Consider the following 21,525-nt stretch of genomic DNA (forward strand, 5'->3'; position numbering starts at 1 on the left):
GTCCTGTACTATACCATGCCACCAGAGAACCAGTCCTGTACTATACCATGCCACCAGAGAACCAGTCCTGTACCACACCATGCCCCCAGGGAACCAGTCCTGTACTATACCATGCCACTAGGGAATCAGTCCTGTACTATACCATGCCACCAGAGAACGAGTCCTCTACCATGCCACCAGGGAACCAGTCCTGTACCACACCATGCCACCAGGGAACCAGTCCTCTACTATACCAGGGAACCAGTCCTGTCCTATACCATGCGCAGAGGGAACCAGTCCTGTACTATACCATGCCACCAGATAACCAGTCCTGTACTATACCATGCTACCATGGAACCAGTCCTGTACTATACCATGCCACCAGAGAACCAGTCCTGTACTATACCATGCCACCAGAGAACCAGTCCTGTACTATACCATGCCACCAGATAACCAGTCCTGTACTATACCATGCCACCAGATAACCAGTCTTGTACTATACCATGCCACCAGGGAACCAATCCTGTCCTGTACTATTTACCATGCCACCAGGGAACCAATCCTGTACTATACCATGCCACCAGAGAACCAGTCCTGTACTATACCATGTCACCAGAGTACCAGTCCTGTACTATACAATGCTACCATGGAACCAGTCCTGTACTATACCATGCCACCAGAGAACCAGTCCTGTACTATACCATGCCACCAGAGAACCAGTCCTGTACTATACCATGCCACCAGAGAACCAGTCCTGTACTATACCATGCCACCAGATAACCAGTCCTGTACTATACCATGCCACCAGAGAACCAGTCCTGTACTATACCATGCCACCAGTGAACCAGTCCTGTACTATACCATGCCACCAGGGAACCAGTCCTATACTATACCATGCCACCAGGGAACCAATCCTGTCCTGTACTATTTACCATGCCACCAGGGAACCAATCCTGTACTATACCATGCCACCAGGGAACCAATCCTATACTATACCATGCCACCAGGGAACCAATCCTGTCCTGTACTATATACCATGCCACCAGGGAACCAATCCTGTCCTGTACTATTTACCATGCCACCAGGGAACCAGTCCTGTCCTGTACTACATACCATGCCACCAGGGAACCAGTCCTGTACTATACCATGCCACCAGGTAACCAGTCTGGTAGTATACCATGGAACTAGTCCTGTTCTATACCAGGGAACCAGTCCTGTACTATTTCGTGCCACCAGGGAACTAGTCCAGTCCTATACTATACCATGCCACCGGAGAACCAGTCCAGTACTATGCCATGTCACCATGGAACAAGTCCTGTACTATACCATGCCACCAGAGAACGAGTCCTCTACCATGCCACCAGGGAATCAGTCCTGTACTATACCATGCCACCAGGGAACCAGCCCTGTACTGTACCATGGTACCAGCCCTGTACTGTACCATGGTACCAGCCCTGGACTGTACCATGGTACCAGCCCTGTACTGTACCATGCCACCGGAGAACCAGTCCAGTACTGTAACATGCCACCAGAGAACCAGTCCTGTACTGTACCATGCCACCAGGGAACCAGCCCTGTACTGTACCATGCCACCGGAGAACCAGTCCTGTACTATTTCATGCCATTTGGGATCCAGTCCAGTCCTGTACTGTACCATGCCACCAGGGAACCAGTCCTGTACTATACCATGCCACCAGAGAACCAGTCCTGTACTATACCATGCCACCAGTCACACACACAGTGAGGCATGCCGACACACGCAAGTCTAACCGGTGTGAACGGCTAGCTAGTCAGCTTTGCGCACTAGTGGCATTTCAATTGGGGACGTCACTCGCTCTGAGGCCTTTAAATAGTTTTTTCCTTTGCTCTGCAAAGGCCTCGGCTTTTCTGGAGCGATAGGTAACAATGCTTTGAGGGCGACTGTTGTCGATGTGTGCAGAGGGTCTCTGGTTCAAGCCCAGGTCTGTGTGAGGAGAAGGACAGAAGCAATACTGTTACACACACAAACGTTAAGGCTAAGAAGACAAGGATTCAATCTTTCAATTGTTTCCATGTCCAGTCTCTGTTGATTTTGTGACGTTGTTCTTACACCACACATTCTGTGACGTGCTTTGTCTGTGCCCTTGTGGGGGTGCTTTAGTTCTTTACAGGACAGTGATCCACAGTGTATTGTTAGAACTTTTTCAAGACACCACTTTACTCTCTCTCTCTCTCTCTCTCTCTCTCTCTCTCTCTTTCCATCTCTCTCTCACTCTCCATCTTTCTCTCTCTCTCTCTCTCTCTCTCTCTCTCTCTCTCTCTCTCTCTCTCTCTCTCTCTCTCTCTCTCTCTCGAGTGCTAGTTGAGTGATCCTAAAATACCAGCAGTAGGTCTGAAGTGGGATGATTTAACTTCTCTGATCTGCTGAGAGAGACTTTCTGCTCAGAAAGCTCTCTTCTTTCAATTATATCCTTGTTTACATCCTCAGATCCTGACTTGCCTTCCTGCAGAGAGAGTGTGTTCTCTGGCTAAAGGAGACAAGAGTGGAGGAGAGGAGAGGTGTGTGTGGCCTCGGAGGAGAACATAATGACAGTGTGTTGGGGCTTTGTCTGCCATAGGGACACATTAATGATTAATGCTGAGAGACTACTGGACCAGTTGTGTGTGTGTGTGTGTGTGTGTGTGTGTGTGTGTGTGTGTGTGTGTGTGTGTGTGTGTGTGTGTGTGTGTGTGTGTGTGTGTGTGTGTGTGTGTGTGTGTGTGTGTGTGTGTTATTGACTATTCTTAAATTATCCCCACGACTACATCAATTGTTTAAAACCACACACGTAATCCCAGCGCGGTGTGCTCTGTACTCAGCCTAGTACCTTCTATATTCCTTGCCAAAGTTATGGCTACCAACGCCTTCCTAACTCACTTTGAACTTGTACACCTTTCTGATGTGAGACATGTTACAGATGCCGTATCTTAATTTGACCCAGTTTTACACAGCAGGAAAATAATCCTGCAGCAACAGGAAATGTGAATTATTATGTGGATTAAAATTAATGGATATATAATGGATATACATTTTTCATTAGGGCAAATCAAGTCTGAAATGTTGAAGTGGAAATTACAAACTTTAGAAGCCTTTTTAAACCTAATAGTTTGCAAATTCCTGCAACAACAGGTTAATCAAATTAAGATACTGCACTGTACACTAATCCTCTCCAACAGGCTAGTGGAGCTTTCCATTACTACTCTCAAATTTGATGGCAGACTGTCTTTTTGAGACTAAAATTGCTGTATGCGGCACATGCAATGATGTCCGAGGGGGAAAAACTGTAGTCGTTGTTTGCAGTAACTTCTTTGTTGTTGTAATATCACAAATGGATGTGGCCGTTTCACCATTAAGGATTCCATCTTTAAGCTTGGAATGGTATTTACACTGAGTGTACCAAACATTAGGAACACCTTCTTAATATTGAGTTGCGCCCCCTTTTGCCCTCAGAACCGCATTAATTTGTCAGGGCATGGACTCTACAACTTGTTGTTGGATGCTGGCCCATGTTGAGAGCAATGCTTCCCACAGTTATGTGAAGTTGGATGCAGGGGCGAAAATCTGATATCAACTTTGGAGGGGACAATTACATGAAATTTTCTCAAGAGCAATTCCTGAGGGGGACACCAAAAGTAGTGCTGTAACACATAGCCTACATTGTAATATGGTAAATGTATATTGAGGAACCAAAAAAATAAGGTGTTTGCCGTACTCCTAACTACCGGTACCCAAAACTACACAACTAATCACAAAAGCAATACCATTGCCTTTAACAAATCTTACTTCAGTCACTAGTTTAAGTTGAGAGTGGGGGAATCCATGGCATTTTCCAATTATGTTCCTATTTACAAGTAAAAAAAATTGAGAACCTTTCATAATGTTGCCAAACAAAGACTCAACAAACTTACATGAGACTCCCTGTCTCTGCCAGTCTGTCCCTGCATATCTGTCCCCAACTCTGCTGTCTGTGTGCCATCTGTTGCCTGCTCTGCCTAATGACATCATTGTGAAATATTCCATTAGCATTTCACTTCTTTCTTATGAACATTTTATCAACTAGTCTTTGAGATATTAGGCTACTAGGGTTCTTTTTCTGCCATTTTTCTACCTGGCTGGCTGGCTGGCTGGCTACACACACAGTGTGTAGGTTATTTACAGTAGGAGATGGGCTTCTATCATCTTCAATCATTCTATTTGGGCTTCGATCTAAAAGGTAGCTAGCAAATGTGAAACGGATTAAAATGACAAGAGTTGACAGCTGTATGAGTTCACCATTTACACAACATATGCTGCAACCTTTTGTAATTTTAATAGTTTGTTTCATATTGGCTGGCTTCCAACAATAGCTGAATTTGCAAAGCTAGCGAGCACCAATTCAGTTTCAGTGGTGTTTGCTATAATCTTTGCTACCCGGGTTAAATAAAGGTGAAATAAAATAAATAAATAAAAGTTCCCTTGCGACAATTTAGCTTTTGCAACGAGACCATTAAATATATTTAAGACAATGGTAGAAGAGAGTGTAGTTCTGTTCAGTTTTGATTTCAGTTTATCGCTAACCTTATCACAGGGACTTTGAAGCACTAACTTACATCATCTGCATGCTGATCTTGGAATAAATTGACGATAGCAAAGATTCCATCTTTGACGAGGCCACATAAATGGAATAGGTACTAGCTAGCTTAATAGTTCATGTTTGCACGCTAGCTCTGCATATTCAGCTAGTGTGTGTGCGCGATTGACTGGATTAACCTCACGTCAGACAGATACGACCTCTCTGTTACCTAGCAAGCTAAGGAACTGGCAGTGGATCAAACCATTGTGAGGCAAAGGGTGGGGGGGTCGCAATCTTTTGAAACTTAAAAATGCGCTATTAAGTGTCTATAATCAGCACAATTGCTTTCATTGCGTATTATTAATATTATTTAAATTACATAGTTATGTTTCAGTGATATATTGGGGGGGACAAATCATATTTTTCCCAGGATGGGGGGGTCGTGTCCCCCCCGTCCCCCCCGGGATTTCCGCCCTGGTTGGATGGATGTCCTTTGGGTGGTGGAACGTTCTTGATACACACGGGAAACTGTGGACCATGAAAAACCCAGCAGCATTGCAGTTCTTGACACTCTCAAACCGGTGCGCCTGGCACCTACTACCATACCCCATTCAAAGGCACTTAAATATTTTGTCTTTCCCATTCATCCTCTGAATGGCACACACATACTGTACATAATCCATGTCTCAATTATCTAAAGGCTTAAAAATCCTTCTGTATCCGGTCCTCCTCCCCATCGTCTACACTGATTGAAGTGTATTTAACAAGAGACATCAATAAGGGATCATAGCTTTCACCTGGATTCATGGAAAGAGCAAGTGTTCCTTATGTTTTGTACACTCGGTGTATATTGGCCTTATGAAGAATAGTTAAAGTTCTAAAGTGTCACTGCATGATATCATATCGTTACCATAACAACCTGGTGACAGTTTTATATGGTATGAGGGCCAATTTGGGAATTTAGCCAGGACCCCGGGGTTAACACCCCTACTCTTACGATAAGTGCCATTGGATTTTTAGTAACCATAGAGAGTCAGGACACACAATTAACAGCCCATCCGAAAGACAGTACCCTACACAGGGCAATGTCCCCTATCACTGCCCTGGGGCATTGGGATATTATTTATTTTTGTGTGTTAAAGCGCTATAGTCCCTACCACCTTCCCTTGTTCTGATGCTTTCAGTCCTCTGAGTCACTTGGAGGTGTGTGTGTGTGTGTGTGTGTGTGTAGTGTATGTGAATGCGTGTGGGTTTTGTGTGAGAAACTGCCACAGCAGCAGCTAGTGTTCAGGTAATTTGAGGTGAGCCTACCTTCACACTGTGGAAAAAGAAAAAAAGCAGCTCCCTCTTGTCTCCTCTCTTCAAAGGGATTTTCTCTCTCTCTCTCTTTTGTGGTTCTTTCCCCTGTGAAAATAGGTCACCTTTCTTCTGTCCGGAGAATGCCTGGGTAGTATATCCTCTACAGCTGTGTGTGTGTGTGTGTGGGGGGGGGGGGGGGGGTGAAGGTGTGTATCAAAGTGTGTGTGTAGATTGATCCGCCGGAAAGGCAAGGTGTTTAAAAACTTCACACCAATCCTCTCTATACCCCAGCTCCTGCAGTAGGCAGGCAGTAGGCAGGCAGTTGGCAGGCAGTAGGCAGGCAGTATGCCGACTTTGAAGTGAAAGCACAGATCTACTTCAAATAGAAACTTGCACACTTTATTTACTTCACAGCAGACTAGATGGGAGCATCTCTCTTTTTTACCTTCCCTCTCCACTCTCCCAGATCAAGGTGAAATACCCCTCTTAAAGAGCTGTGGACCAGTACACTGTTGATCGGCCCAAATGGCACCCAATTTTCAATAGAGTACCTTATAGGCCCTGGTAAAAAGTGCATTCGATCGGGAATAGGGTGCCATTTTGGACGCAGACAGCACCGTGCATTAGACTGTCAGATTTGTAGTGACACTGAAAACTCTATCAATGACTGTTAAACACAGTTCCATAGAGATAATAAACATTCAATCAACTATTTTTTTCTCATCAGGTACTGCATCATCTCTGTGGGTCTGACATTATTTTTTATTGAACCCTTATTTTACCAGGTAAGTTGACTGAGAACACATTCTGATTTACATCAACAACCTGGGAAATAGTTACAGGGGAGACAGTTGTACACACTGCTATAAAAACAGTACAGGGGATAATGTGTAGACTGTTATTGAGGTACACCATTTGCCTTGATGACAGCTTTGCACACTCTTGGCATTCTCTCAACCAGCTTCATGAGGAATGTGTTTCCAACAGTCTTGAAGGAGTTCCCACATATGCTGAGCACTTGTTGGCTGCTTTTCCTTCACTCCTTCACTTCCTTCACTCTTCACTCATTGTCCTATTGAAACACCAAGGATAGTCCCACTAAGCGCAAACCAGATGGGATGACGTATCGCTGCAGAATGCTGTGGTAGCCATGCTGGTTAAGTGTGCCTTGAATTCTAAATAAATGACTGACAGTGTCACCAGCACAGCACCCCCACACCATCACACCTCCTCCTCCATGCTTCACGGTGGGAACCACACATGCGGAGATCAGATACTCTGTATCTCACAAAGACATGGCGGTTACAACCAAAAATCTCAAATTTGGCCTCATCAGACCAAAGGACAGATTTTCACCGGTCTAACCTGTTAGGGCTAGGGGGCAGTATTTACACCGCCGGATAAAAAACGTACCCGATTTAATCTGGTTACCACTCCTACCCAGTAACTAGAATATGCATATACGTATTACATATGGATAGAAAACACCCTAAAGTTTCTAAAACTGTTTGAATGGTGTCTGTGAGTATAACAGAACTCATTTGGCAGGCAAAAAATTTAGAAGGTTTCATGCAGGAAGTGGCCTGTCTGACAAGGTGTCGTTCTTCTTGTCTCTGTTTATTGAAGAGTGAGGATCTTAGCTGTCCCGTGACACTTCCTACGGCTGCCATAGGGTCTCAGAAGGCGGTAAAAAGCTGAATCGTGGCTTTGCAGGCTCTGGCTGAAAAAAAGTTGCGCGTTTGGGTAGTGGCTGGTTACAGTACTGTGAGACTCAGGCTCGTGCCCGCGTCGACCGAAAGCTTTGTTTACTTTCCTCTGTTTAGCTAAATGGACATTCCCGGTCGGAATATTATCGCTTTTTTACGAGAAAAATTGCATAAAAATGGATTTTAAACAGCGGTTGACATGCTTCGAAGTACGGTAATGGAATATTTAGATTTTTTTTGTCACGAATTGCGCCATGCGCACGACCCTGATTTACCATTTCAGATAGTGTCTGGGACGCACGAACAAAACGCCGCTATTCGGATATAACGATGGATTATTTTGGACCAAACCAACATTTGTTATTGAAGTAGCAGTCCTGGGAGTGCATTCTGACGGAGACAACAAAAGGTAATCAAACTTTTATAATAGTAAACCTGATATTGGTGAGTGCTAAACTTGCCGGGTGTCTAAATAGCTAGCCCGTGATGCCTGGGCTATGTACTTAGAATATTGCAAAATGTGCTTTCACCAAAAAGCTATTTTAAAATCGGACATATCGAGTGCATAGAGGAGTTCTGTATCTATAATTCTTAAAATAATTGTTATGCTTTTTGTGAACGTTTATCGTGAGTAATTTAATAAATTGTTAGTGAATTCGCCGGAAGTTTGCGGGGGGTATGCTAGTTCTGAACGTCACATGCTAATGTAAAAAGCTGGATTTTGATATAAATATGAACTTGATTGAACAAAACATGCATGTATTGTATAACATAATGTCCTAGGGTTGTCATCTGATGAAGATCATCAAAGGTTAGTGCTGCATTTAGCTGTCTTCTGGGTTTTTGTGACATTATATGCTAGCTTGAAAAATGGGTGTCTGATTATTTCTGGCTTGGTACTCTGCTGACATAATCTAATGTTTTGCTTTCGTTGTAAAGCCTTTTTGAAATCGGACAGTGTGGTTAGATTAACGAGAGTCTTGTCTTTAAATAGCTGTAAAATAGTCATATGTTTGAGAAATTGAAGTAATAGCATTTCAAAGGTTTTGAAAATCGCGCCACAGGATTCAACTGGCTGTTACGTAGGTGGGACGAATTCGTCCCGCCTAGCCCAGAGAGGCTACTGTCCATTGCTCATGTTTCTTGGCCCAAGCAAGTCTCTTCTTGTTATTGGTGTCCTTTAATTAACTTCTCTAGGGTAGGGGGCAGTATTTTGACGTCCGGATGAAAGGCGTGCCCGTAGTAAACTGCCTGCTACTCAGGCTCAGAAGGTAGGATATGCATATTATTAGTAGATTTGGATAGAAAACACTCTGGAGTTTCTAAAACTGTTTGAATGATGTCTGTGAGTATAACAGAACTCATATGGCTGGAAAAAACCTGAGAAAATCCAACCAGGAAGTGTGGAAATCTGAGGTTTGTAGTTTTTCAAGTGATTGCCTATACAGTATACAGTGACTTAGGGTTCATTTTGCACTTCCTAACGCTTCCACTAGATGTCAACAGTCTTTAGAACCTTGTTTCATGCTTCTACTGTGACTGGGGAGAGAATAAGAGGGGATTCAACAAGTGGACTGCCTGAGGCCAATGAGTTGTTTAAGTGCGCAGTCACGCAGGTGCTCCGTTCCTTCTTTTTCCTCTGTAATGAATACGCTATTGTCCGGTTGGAATATTATTGAAGATTTATGATATAAAGACCCTAAGGATGATTGTAAACATCGTTTGACATGTTTCTACGAACGGTAATGGAACTTTTTGACTTTTCGTCTAGGGTTTTGCGCTCGGGCATTGTGCCTTTGGAATAGTGATCTTAATGTGTGAACAAAACGGAGGTATTTGGACATAAATTATGGACTTTATCAAACAAAACAAACATTTCTTGTGGGAGTCCTGGAAGTGCATTCCGACGAAGATCAGCAAAGGTAAGTGAAGATTTATAATACTATTTCTGAGTTTTGTTGACTCCAGAACTTGGCAGGTAACTGTATAGCTTGCTTTGATGGCTGAGCTCTGTACTCAGAATATTGAACAATGTGCTTTTGCCGTAAAGCTGTTTTGAAATTTGACACAGCGGTTGCATTAAGGAGAAGTGTATCTATAATTATTAGAATAACTGTTGTAAATTTTATCAACGTTTATGATGAGTATTTCTGTAAACTGATGTGCTCATTCACCGGAAGTTTTGGAGACAAAACATTTTCTGAACATCACGCGCCAATGTAAAATGGGGTTTTTGGATATAAATATGAACTTTATCGAACAAAACATACATGTATTGTGTAACATTGAGTCCTGGGAGGATCATCTGATGAAGATCGTCAAAGGTTAGTGATTCATTTTAGCTGTATTTCTGGTTTTTGTGACGCCTCTCCTTGCTTGGAAAATGGCTGTGTGGTTTTTCTTGTCAAGGTGCTGTCCTAACATATTCTAATGTTATGCTTTCGCCGTAAAGCCTTTTTGAAATCGGACAATGTGGTTGGATTAACGAGAAGTGTATCTTTAAAATGGGATATAATAGTTGTATGTTTGAGAAATCTGAATTATGAGATTGTTGTTGTTTTAAATTTGCCGCCCTGCTATTTCACTGGCTGTTGAATAGTGTGTCCCGCAGGTGGGACGCGTCCCACATACCCCAGAGAGGTTTTAATAAGGGTTTCTTTGCAGCAATTCGACCATGAAGGCCTGATTCACGCAGTCTCCTCTGAACAGTTGATGAGGTGATGTGTCTGTTACTTGCTGGTAACTCTAATGAACTTATTCTCTGCAGCAGATGTGACTCTGTGTCTTCCTTTCCTGTGGCGGTCCTCATGAGAGTCAGTTTCATCATAGCACTTGATGGTTTTTGCGACTGCACTTGAAGAAATTTTCAAAGTTCTTGAAATTTTCCGTATTAACTGACCTTCATGTCTTAAAGTAATGATGGACTGTTGTTTCTATTTGCATATTTGAGCTGTTCTTGCCATAATATGGACTTGGTCTTTTACCAAAAATGGCTATCTTCTGTATACCACCCCTACCTTGTCACAACACAACTGATTGGCTCAAACGCATTAAGAAGGAAAGAAATTCCTAAATTAACTTTTAACAAGGCACACCTGTTAATTGAAATGCATTCCAGGTAACTACCTCATGAAGCTGGTTGAGAGAATGCCAAGAGTGCGCAAAGCTGTCATCAATGCAAAGGGTGGCTACTTTGAAGAATCTCAAATATAACATATATTTTGATTTGTTTAACAATTGTTTGGTTACTATATGATTCCATATGTTCTTAAGAGGTTGCCGTACCGAGGAGTAGAGATGTTATAACTATAGTAGAAGTGGTATCTATAGCATTATAACGTTATTAGTAATTGGTTGCCCTACCGAAGTGTAGAGGTATCCATCGCTGTTCATCCCAATGTAGAGCCCTGTCTTAGTGCTCTGGATGGCTACTATCCTCAGGCCCACAGGAATCAAGTTGAACTGCACTGCAAAACAGACACAAAGACAAGAAATAGAGGGATTGGGGAGAGGGAGAGAGAGGTGTTAGAGCAATCTGCCCTTGTTGTTTCTTACTAAAACATTCTCAGTGTTTGAAAAAGACAATTGGAGCCTCCTTTCGTTTCATTCCTCCCTCCATCCGTCAGAGAGAAAGAAGAGAGGAAGAGACCGCCTGGGGCGGTCAAGCTTTTAGAGCCGCTTCCTTCAGCATGACCTTCTGCCACAAATAACTAAATCCCCCCAATTGACTTGATTTAAAGGACGGCAGGTAGCCTAGGGGTAGAGCATTGGACCAGTAACCAAAAGATAGCTGGTTCAAATACCTGAGCCGACAAGGTGAAAAATATATTGTGCCCTAATTTGCTTCAGGGCCGGCCTACTACCATGGTTGACCCTGTAAAACAACACATTTCATTACACCTATCCGATGTATCTGACAATAAAACATATTTTTTCTGTTTGAGGTAGGAGCGAGAGGGAGAGAGATAGACGGAGATAGAAGGAGAAAGGAGACAGAGGAGAGGGAAAGAGGGAGAGGGAGAGAGAGAACAGAAGGTTTTATGCCTCTGGAATACATTACTGAGTGACACCTCTTAATAATGTGTAGAATGAATCTTTAACAACACTGTAAACACCACATTCATTTCGTTTTCTGTCTTTTTAATGCCGTTGAGTGCATCTCCTCTATGAACCTTTTTAATGTGCATTGTTTTCCATAAAGACACCACACCTGGGTCGACGTAAAAAGCATTCTGTATGTGTGTGTGAGTGTGTCTGTGTGTTGTCAGAGAGTCTTGACCGTAAGCCCACTGTGTTGGGGGGGATATGCTAAGTAACATGTTAACTTGAGTGATATTGACAAAACGCCCCTCGGCTACACAACACTGGGAGCCATGCAGATTTTAAACGGACGCCTGAAAGCATTGCGGCGACCGCTGCCGTGACAACCAAAGCCCTCAATGACTGCCCTTGAAGGTCCTAAAAGGTCCCCCAAAAAACAGCCAGGAATAGTAGCTTTGAATAGGCCATTTAATAGTCAGTTTAAAAATGGAAAAACAACAGCAACCACAAGTATCAGCCAACAACTGCTTTCGTCTAATAGTTTTCTTGCTGAAAGAAAGAGAGTGATGATAGGATGGGTGATGAAAGAGTGCAGGCTGCCCTGGTCCTCTGTATCCCCCCCCTCTCCCTGCTTTTATTTGTTCTATCGATCCCTGAATCTCAACCAGGCCGTTTCGCAAATGAACATGGTGTCACTAAAGACCACGGAGAAGGTGACACGTAGAAGAGCGCACACAGTCCCTCTCTCTGTCTCTCTCTCTCACACACACTCACACTCACACAACCACACATACACATATAGAATATATAGTACCCCCTACTCCACATGGAGTCTATGACCCTCTGTAACCCTGGACACTGCTACAGACAGACACTCTCTCTTGCTCTCTCTTCCTTTCTCTCTCATTTTGACCATTCTCTCACCTCTATCTCAATTTCTCTCTCCCCTTCCCTCTCCTTTCTCCAATCTCCTCTCTTTAACCATTTCTCCCACCATTTGTTTGCTCACTTCCTCCTCTCTCTCTCTCTGTGTGTGTGTGTGTGTGTGTGTGTGTGTGTGTGTGTGTGTGTGTGTGTGTGTGTGTGTGTGTGTGTGTGTGTGTGTGTGTGTGTGTGTGTGTGTGTGTGTGTATATATATATAAAATCTATCTACAGTGCCTTCAAAAATTATTCAGACCCCTCCACATTTTGTTGTTACAAAGTTCGATAAAAATAGATTTTTTGTCAACTGTCTAGACAAAATTATCTCATGTCAAATTGGATAAAGAATTCTAACATTTGTAAAAAAAAAATAAATAAAAAAAAGTTATCAAAATAAAACACTAAGATACACTACATGACCAGAAGTATGTGGACACCTGCTCTTCGAAAATGTCATTCGAAAATCATGGGCATTATCATGGAGTTGGTACCCCCTTTGTTGCTATAACAGCCTCCACTCTTCTGGGAAGGCATTCCACTACATGTTGGAACATTGCTGTGGGGACTTGCTTCCATACAGCCTCAAAAGCATTAGTGAGGTCGGCACTGATGTTGGGCAATTAGGCCTGGCTCGCAGACGGTGTTCCAATTCATCACAAAGGTGTTCGATGGGATTGAGGTCAGGGCAATGTGCAAGCCAGTCAAGTTTTTTCACACCAATCTTCACAAACCATTTTTGTATGGACCTCGCTTTGTGCCTGGGGGCATTGTCATGCTGAAACAGGAAAGGGCCTTCCCCAAACTGTTGCCACAAAGTTGGAAGCACAGAATCGTCTAGAATTTCATTGTATGCTGTAGCGTTAAGATTTCCCTTCACTAGAACTAAGGCGCCTAGCCCGAAACATGAAAAACAGCCCCAGACCATTATTCCTCTTTCACCAATCTTTACAGTTGGAACTGTGCATTGGGGCAGGTAGTGTTCTCCTGGCATCCACCAAACCCAGATTCATCCGTTGGAATGTCAAATAGTGAATAGTGATTAAAAATAGTGATTCATCACTCTAGAGAACACATTTCCACTGCTCCAGAGTCCAATAGCTGCAAGCTTTACACCACTCCAGCCGACGCTTGGCATTGCGCATGGTGATCTTAGGCTTGTGTGCGGCTGCTCGGCCATGGAAACCCATTTCATGAAGCTCCCAACGAACAGTTTGGAACATGGTAGTGAATGTTGTAACTGAGGACGGATGATTTTTATGCGCTTCAGCACTTTGCGGTCCTGTTCTGTGAGCTTGTGTGGCCTACCAGTTCACCGCTGAGCCGTTGCTCCTAGACGTTTCCACTTCAAAATAACAGCACTTACAGCTGACTGGGGCAGCTCTAGCAGGGCAGAAATTTGACAAACTGACTTGTTGGAAAGGTGGCATCCAATGACGGTGCCACGTTGAAAGTCACTGAGCCCTTCAGTAAAGCCATTCTACTGCCAATGTTTGTCTATGGAGATTGCATGGCTGTGTACTTGATTTTATACACCTGTCAGCAACGGGTGTGGCTGAAATAGCCATATCCACTCATTTGAAGGGGTGTTCACATACTTTTGTATTTATTGTGTATCTTGATTTGATAAGTATTCAACCCCCTTAGTCAATACATGTTAGAATCATCTTTGGCAGTGGTCTGGGTAAGTCTCTAAGAGCTTTGCACACCTGGATTGTCAAGTTGGTTGTTGATCATTGTTAAACAAACATTTTCAAGTTTTGCCATAGTTTTTCAAGCTGATTTAAGTCAAAACTGTAACTAGGCCACTCAGGAACATTCAATGTCGTCTTGGTAAGCAACTCCGGTGTATATTGGCATTTTTCTTTTAGGTTATAGTCCTGCTGAAATGTGAATTTGTATCCCAGTGTTTGTTGGTAAGCAGACTGAACCAGGTTTTCCAACATGTAATTGATGCGATTGGAATCAGGTGTGATGTAAGACAAGACAAAACCAATGGATATTGAAAAACGGATCAGCGATGGCTAGAAGGTCGGTGAAGTCGACCTCCAAACACTGCCCGAACAAGGAGAGGGACCAACTTCGGTGGAAGGCGTGACAGTAGCTCCCCCCGGTGCGTCGACACTGACCTCGGGGACAACCCGGCGGGAGAGGCGCAGGGCAATCCAGATGGAGATGGTGGAACTCTTGCAGCATTGAAGGATCCAACACATCCTCCACCGGAACACCGCATCTCTCCTCCGGACCATACCCCTCCCAGTCCACGATGTACTGAAGGACCCTCGACCGACGTCTCGAATCCAGTATGGAACGAACGGAGTACACCGGGGCCCCCTCGATGTCCAGAGGGGGCGGAGGAACCTCCCGCACCTCAGACTCCTGTAGCGGGCCAGCCACCACCGGCCTGAGGAGAGACACATGGAACGAGGGGTTAATACGGTAATCGGGGGGAAGCTGTAACCTATAACAAACCTCGTTCACTCTCCTCAGGACTTTAAATGGCCCCACAAACCGCGGACCCAGCTTCCGACAGGGCAGGCGGAGGGGCAGGTTTCGGGTCGAGAGCCAGACCCGGTCCCTGATGCGAACACCGGAGCCTCACTACGGTGACGGTCTGCGCCAACTTCTTTCCTCTGCGCACCGGAACCAGTCGTCCACCGCAGGAGCCTTGGTCTGACTCTGATGCCAAGGAGCCAGAACCGGCTGATACCCCAATACACACTGGAAGGGAGAGAGGTTAGTGGAGGAGTGGTGGAGCGAGTTCTGGGCTATCTCTGCCCAGGGCACGAACGCTGTCCACTTCCCCCGGCCGGTCCTGGCAATAAGACCTCAGAAACCGAACCACATCCTGGTTAACTCTCTCCACCTGCCCGTTACTCTCAGGGTGAAAACCTGAGGTAAGGCTGACCGAGACCCCCAGACGTTCTATGAACGCCCTCCAGACCCTCGACGTGAACTGGGGACCCCGATCAGACACTATATCCCCAGGCACCCCGTAGTGCCGGAAGATGTGTGTAAACAGGGCCTCCACAGTCTGTAGGGCTGTAGGGACACCGGGCAAAGGGAGGAGACAACAGGACTTAGAAAAACGCTCCACAACGACCAGGATCGTGGTGTTACCCTGTGAAGGAGGAAGATCGGTCAGGAAATCTACCAACAGGTGTGACCACGGCCGTTGTGGAACGGGTAAGGGTTGTAACTTACCTCTGGGCAGGTGCCTAGAAGCCTTACACTGGGCGCACACCGAGCAGGAGGAAACATAAACCCTCACATCCTTGGCCAAAGTGGGCCACCAGTACTTCCCACTAAGACAGCGCACCGTCCGACTGATCCCAGGATGACCAGAGGAGGGTGACGTGTGGGCCCAATAGATCAGCCGGTCGCGGACAGCAGACGGAACGTACAGACGCCCAGCTGGACACCGGAGGGGAGCAGGCTCTGCACGTAACACCTGCTCAATGTCTGCGTCCAGCTCCCACACTACCGGCGCCACCAGGCAAGAGGCGGGGAGTATGGAAGTGGGATCCATGGGCTGCTCCTCAGTGTCATAAAGCCGGGACAATGCGTCTGCCTTAATGTTCTGGGAGCCTGGTCTGTAGGAAAGGGTAAACACGAAACGGGTGAAAAACATGGCCCACCTTGCCTGGTGAGGGTTCAGTCTCCTCGCCGCCCGGATGTACTCCAGATTGCAGTGGTCAGTCCAGATGAGAAAAGGGTGTCTAGCCTCCTCAAGCCAACGTCTCCACGCCTTCAAAGCCTTTACGACAGTCAACAGCTCCCGGTCCCCCACATCATAGTTTCTCTCCGCCGGGCTGAGCTTCTTCGAGAAGAAGGCACAGGGACAGAGCTTCGGTGGCGTACCTGAGCGCTGAGAGAGCACAGCTCCTATCCCAGCCTCGGATGCGTCCACCTCCACTATGAACGCCAAAGAGGGATCCAGATGGGCCAACACGGGAGCCAAGGTAAACAGAGTCCTCAGGTGACTTAAAGCCCTGTCCGCCTCAGCTGACCACTGCAAGCGCACCGGGCCCCCCTTCAGCAGTGAGGTAATGGGAGCCGCTACCTGACCAAAACCCCGGATAAACCTCCGGTAGTAGTTGGCAAACCCTAAGAACCGCTGCACCTCCTTTACCGTGGTGGGAGTCGGCCAATTACGCACGGCTGCAATGCGGTCACTCTCCATCTCCACCCCGGAAGTGGAAATGTGATACCCTAGGAAGGAGAAGGACTGTTGGAAGAACAGGCATTTCTCAGCCTTGCCGTACAGGTCATGCTCCAACAGGCGACCAAGCACTCTGCGCACTAGGGACACATGCTCAGCGCGTGTAGTGGAGTATATCAAAATGTCATCAATATACACCACTACACACTGCCCGTGCAGGTCCCTGAAAATCTCATCTACAAAGGCTTGGAAGACTGATGGCGCATTCATCAACCCGTTCGGCATGACGAGGTACTCATAGTGCCCAGAGGTGGTACTGAAAGCCGTCTTCCACTCGTCTCCCTCTCGGATACGCACCAGGTTGTAAGTGCTCCTGAGATCTAGTTTGGTGAAGAAGCGCGCCCCGTGAATTGACTCTATCGCTGTGCCTATGAGCGGTAGCGGGTAACTATACCTCACAGTGATCTGATTCAGACCCCGATAGTCAATACACGGGCACAGACCTCCCTCCTTCTTCACAAAAAAGAAACTTGAGGAGGCGGGTGAAGTGGAGGACTGAATGTACCCCTGACGCAGGGATTCGGAGACATATGTTTCCATAGCCTCCGTCTCCGCTTGTGAGAGGGGACACACGTGACTCCTGGGAAGTGCAGCGTCTACCAGGAGATCTATCGCACAATCGCCCAGTCGATGAGGTGGTAATTGAGTCGCCTTCTTTTTGGAGAAGGCAAGAGCCAAATCGGCATATTCAGGGGGAATGTGCATGGTGGAGACCTGGTCTGGACTCTCCACCGTAGTAGCACCAACGGAAACCCCTAAACACCTACCTGAGCACTCTCGCGACCACCCCGTGAGAGCCCTCTGTGGCCAAAAAACAGTGGGGTTATGACAAGCTTACCAGGGTAGGCCCAGCACCACGGGAAACGCAGGAGAGTCAATAAGGAAGAGACTAATTTTCTCCGTATGACCCCCCCCCCCGCGTCACCATGCCCAAAGGCGCAGTAACCTCCTAATTAACCCTGACCCTAATGGTCGACTATCTAAGGCGTGAACGGGGAAGGGCACATCCACGGGAACGATGGGGATCCCTAAACTATGGGCTAAAGCACTATCAATAAAATTCCCAGCCGCGCCTGAATCGACTAGCGCCTTATGCAGGGAAAAATCAGGGAACGTGACAAACACAAACATCTGTGCAACAAAGGACTCTGGGTGAGAATGGTGCCGGCTCACCTGGGGTGACGCCAGAGCACCCTGCCTGCTGCCTCGACTCCCAGAGGAACCAACCCGGCACCGACGGTCACCTCTGCGGCCACAGATGGTGCACGAGCGGAAACCCCCTCCGATCTCCCTGTGCACCGCCCCTCCCAGCTCCTGTGCACCGCCCCTCCCACCAGCTGGTCCAACGTGAGGGTGGTGTCTCTGCAGGCCAGCTCCCGATGGACGTCCTCGCGCAGACTGCAGCGGTAATGGTCGATCAGGGCCCTGTTGTTCCATCCCGTGCCGGCAGCCAGGGTCCTAAATTCCAGGGCAAACTCCTGGGCGCTCCTCGTCTCCTGCCTCAGATGGTAGAGGCGCTCACCCGACGCTCTACTCTCAGGCGGGTGGTCGAAGACTGCCCAGAAACGGCGGGTGAACTCCTCAAACTGGTCCAACGCTGCATCTCCCTCTTTCCCCCACGGCATTGGCCCACTCCAGGGCTCTTCCGGTGAGGCACGAGACGAGGGCGAATACCCTCTCACGGCCCGATAGAGCCGGCTGAACGGTGGCCAGATAGAGGTCTAATTATAATAAGAAACCCTGGCAGTTCGCAGCCCCCCCGTCATACTCCTGGGGCAAGGAGAGACGGATCCCACTGGGTTCAGGCGGGAAAGGGGTGCTCAAGAGAGACCCCGGTTGTGCTGGTGGAGGCGCTGGAAGAACTCCCTGTCTCTCCCAGCGGTCCATTGTCCGGACAACGCGATCCATGGCGGTACCAAGATGGTGAAGTAGTACTGCATGCTCCAGGACGCGCTCCTCCACCTGCTGACTCCATAGTTCGGGCCGGTGATTCTCTAATGGGTGCATGCTGGTGGCAGGGAAGTCAGGCGCAGGAGAACAAACTTAGTATAAACGGAGTCGTTTAATAAGTGCTCACAAAACTCCGAAAACCAAAATATACAAAATAATAAAAGTGGGTACAAAACCCGTCGCGCACAAGAACATAACTTGCACATCTCATACAAACAAACAATCCCCGACAAGGACATGAGGGGAAACAGAGGGTTAAATACACAACATGTAATTGATGAGATTGGAACCAGGTGTGATGTAAGACAAGACAAAACCAATGAAAATGGATCACCGATGGTTAGAAGGTCGGTGACGTCGACCGCCAAACACCGCCCGAACAAGGAGAGGGACCGACTTCGGCGGAAGTCGTGACAATCACGATCTCATCAGTTGTACTTTAGTGCCTTATTGCACTAACGTAAAACTGAGTTAGGAAGGACGCCTGTATTTCTGTGGTGACTGGGTGTATTGACACACCATTCAAAGAGTAATTAATAACTTCACCATGCTCAAAAGGATATTCAATGTCTGCAATAGGTGCACTTCTTTGTGAGGCACTGGAAAACCTCCCTGGTCTTTGTGGTTGAATCTGTATTTGAAATGCACTGCTCAACTGAGAGACCTTATAGATAATTGTATGGTGAGGTAGTCATTCAAAAATCATGTTAAACACTTTTATTGCATACAGAGTGAGTCCATGCAACTTGTCATAACAAAGGGGTTGAATACTTATCGACTCAAGACATTTCAGCTTTTTAACTAAGTTCTGAAAACATAATTCCACTTTAAGGTTCTGGGATATTGTGTGTAGGCCAGAACCCAAAAAATCGCTATTTAATCAATTTTAAATTCAGGCTGTAACACAACAACATGTGGAAAAGTCAAGGGGTGTGAATACTTCCTGAAGATACTGTATCTACTATGTCTTCCACTTTCCTATTAATCTCTCCCTCCCTTTCTCTCTCCCACCTCTCTCATAACTCTCATTCTCTACGAGAGTGAGAGTTAGTCCTCCTTTCTCTCTCCATGAAAGGTGCCTCTCTTTCTAATCATATGGATTACAGCAGATAATAGGTCAGCCTGCCGTTTCTCTCTTTTGCTTCCTCTTCTCTTTCTTCCCCTCCCCTCTTTCTTTCTCAAGATACTCGGCGTGGCGCTGGGGAGACTGCTAGATTAATTAAAGTTGTTAGAGTAAGAGACAGAGGGAGGGAGAGAAAGAGAGAGATGGAGATGGGGAGATAGGTGGCTTTGCCGAATCAATCCCAGCAAGTCAATACACAATAAATAAACAAGAAGAAAAACAACCAGGAAGGCACGGAGGAGAGGGAGGAAGGGATGATGGAAGGCACGGAGGAGAGGGAGGAAGGGATGATGGAAGGCACGGAGGAGAGGGAGGAAGGGATGATGGAAGGCACGGAGGAGAGGGAGGAAGGGATGATGGAAGGCACGGAGGAGAGGGAGGAAGGGATGATGGAAGGCACGGAGGAGAGGGAGGAAGGGATGATGGAAGGCACGGAGGAGAGGGAGGAAGGGATGATGGAAGGCATGGAGAAGAGGGAGGAAGGGGAGATGGATGGAAGGAAGGCATGGAGGAGAGAGGAAGGGGAGATGGATGGAAGGCATGGAGGAGAGTGAGGAAGGGGCAATGGATGGAAGGCATGGAGGAGAGGGAGGAAGGGGAGATGGATGGAAGGCATGGAGGAGAGGAGAGGGCATCAGTGGTGTTGCTGAAGATGTTGTGCTGTATTGAGCCGAGAACAGGAGGATTAGCTGTCTGTGTCATGGAGAGAGTTCAACACATGGACAGGAAGTAGATGGACAGGAAGTAGAGGGACTACAAGTAGAAGAAATACAGGAATTATTGCTCATTCTCAACTTCCTGTTTGGGGTGACAGGTGAGAGAGACCTAATACTCATACTTGCGTCCTAAATAGTTGGTCATTTGAGTATGTGAAAAAATGTAGTTTAATAGTATGTGACATTTTGAAGATTGAGTATACTTTTAAAGCCTGGATGTCGTACTCATTTTGGCTTTGACAACAGCTGATCAGTTAGATATGGGGACGTGCTAGGGAAATCAATGAATAGCGGGAAACAAAGCATTCTCAATATGTGAAAATAAAATGATTTATAGTATGTGAATTTTCTTAAATCAAGTATGGTTTAAATGCCAGGATGTTAGAGTCATTTAGGCTCTTCATCTAGTAGAATCCGATGCACACTTTCCTACATTTCATTGGAAGAGGTGGGCTGCGAATGATAGTGCCGGGTTCTCTTCAAGTAGCCAAACAACAAAACGAGGTTACTTAATTGGGAAGATGCTGTATAGCGAAGCTTCTGCAGTGGTGTTCAAATGTAGGCTAAGTCATTTTTTGTTCTCCTTAAAATGAACATGAGTATTGCATCGTAGGCTACATCTTTGAAAACAAAGTCTTTTTTTTCTATCTTTTTTTTCATTGAAAAGTGCTTATTTTGAAAAGTGTTCCTTCGTCAGAGCTTTTAAACTAAATACTAAACCATCTTTTGATTTCTGAATGTGTCGGCACCGGGGATTCGGGATGTGGCTGCATTATTGATGACGTTTTAATCAGGCCTTTTGATTTGAACACATGGATTGGTTTAGTTTTGTAGGCTAGGCTACCTATATAATTATTAAATGTATGGATCAAGCCTTAGCAGTCATTCTGATCTCGTTTCCAATGGTCAGTGCTTTAGTTTATTATGTTGCTGTCCAGCGGTTCTGAATTTGCGATGCACCCGACTGTCCATGTTTTTTTGTGCAATAGCCGTAGTTTT

General features: G+C 46.0%; 1 protein-coding gene across 1 annotated transcript in view; it reads right to left on the reverse strand.

Annotated features, from left to right (window-relative positions):
• The window catches only part of fgf11a (fibroblast growth factor 11a), a 141,020-nt gene that overhangs the window by 50,845 nt on the left and 68,650 nt on the right, over positions 1-21,525 (reverse strand). The window contains exon 4 of the mRNA XM_014206821.2: positions 10,919-11,022. Within this exon, the coding sequence (XP_014062296.1) occupies positions 10,919-11,022 (104 nt within the window). The remainder of the gene's footprint in view (positions 1-10,918; positions 11,023-21,525) is intronic.

This window comes from Salmo salar, chromosome ssa07 (assembly GCF_905237065.1).
Source record: "Salmo salar chromosome ssa07, Ssal_v3.1, whole genome shotgun sequence".
Classification (NCBI taxonomy): domain Eukaryota; kingdom Metazoa; phylum Chordata; class Actinopteri; order Salmoniformes; family Salmonidae; genus Salmo; species Salmo salar.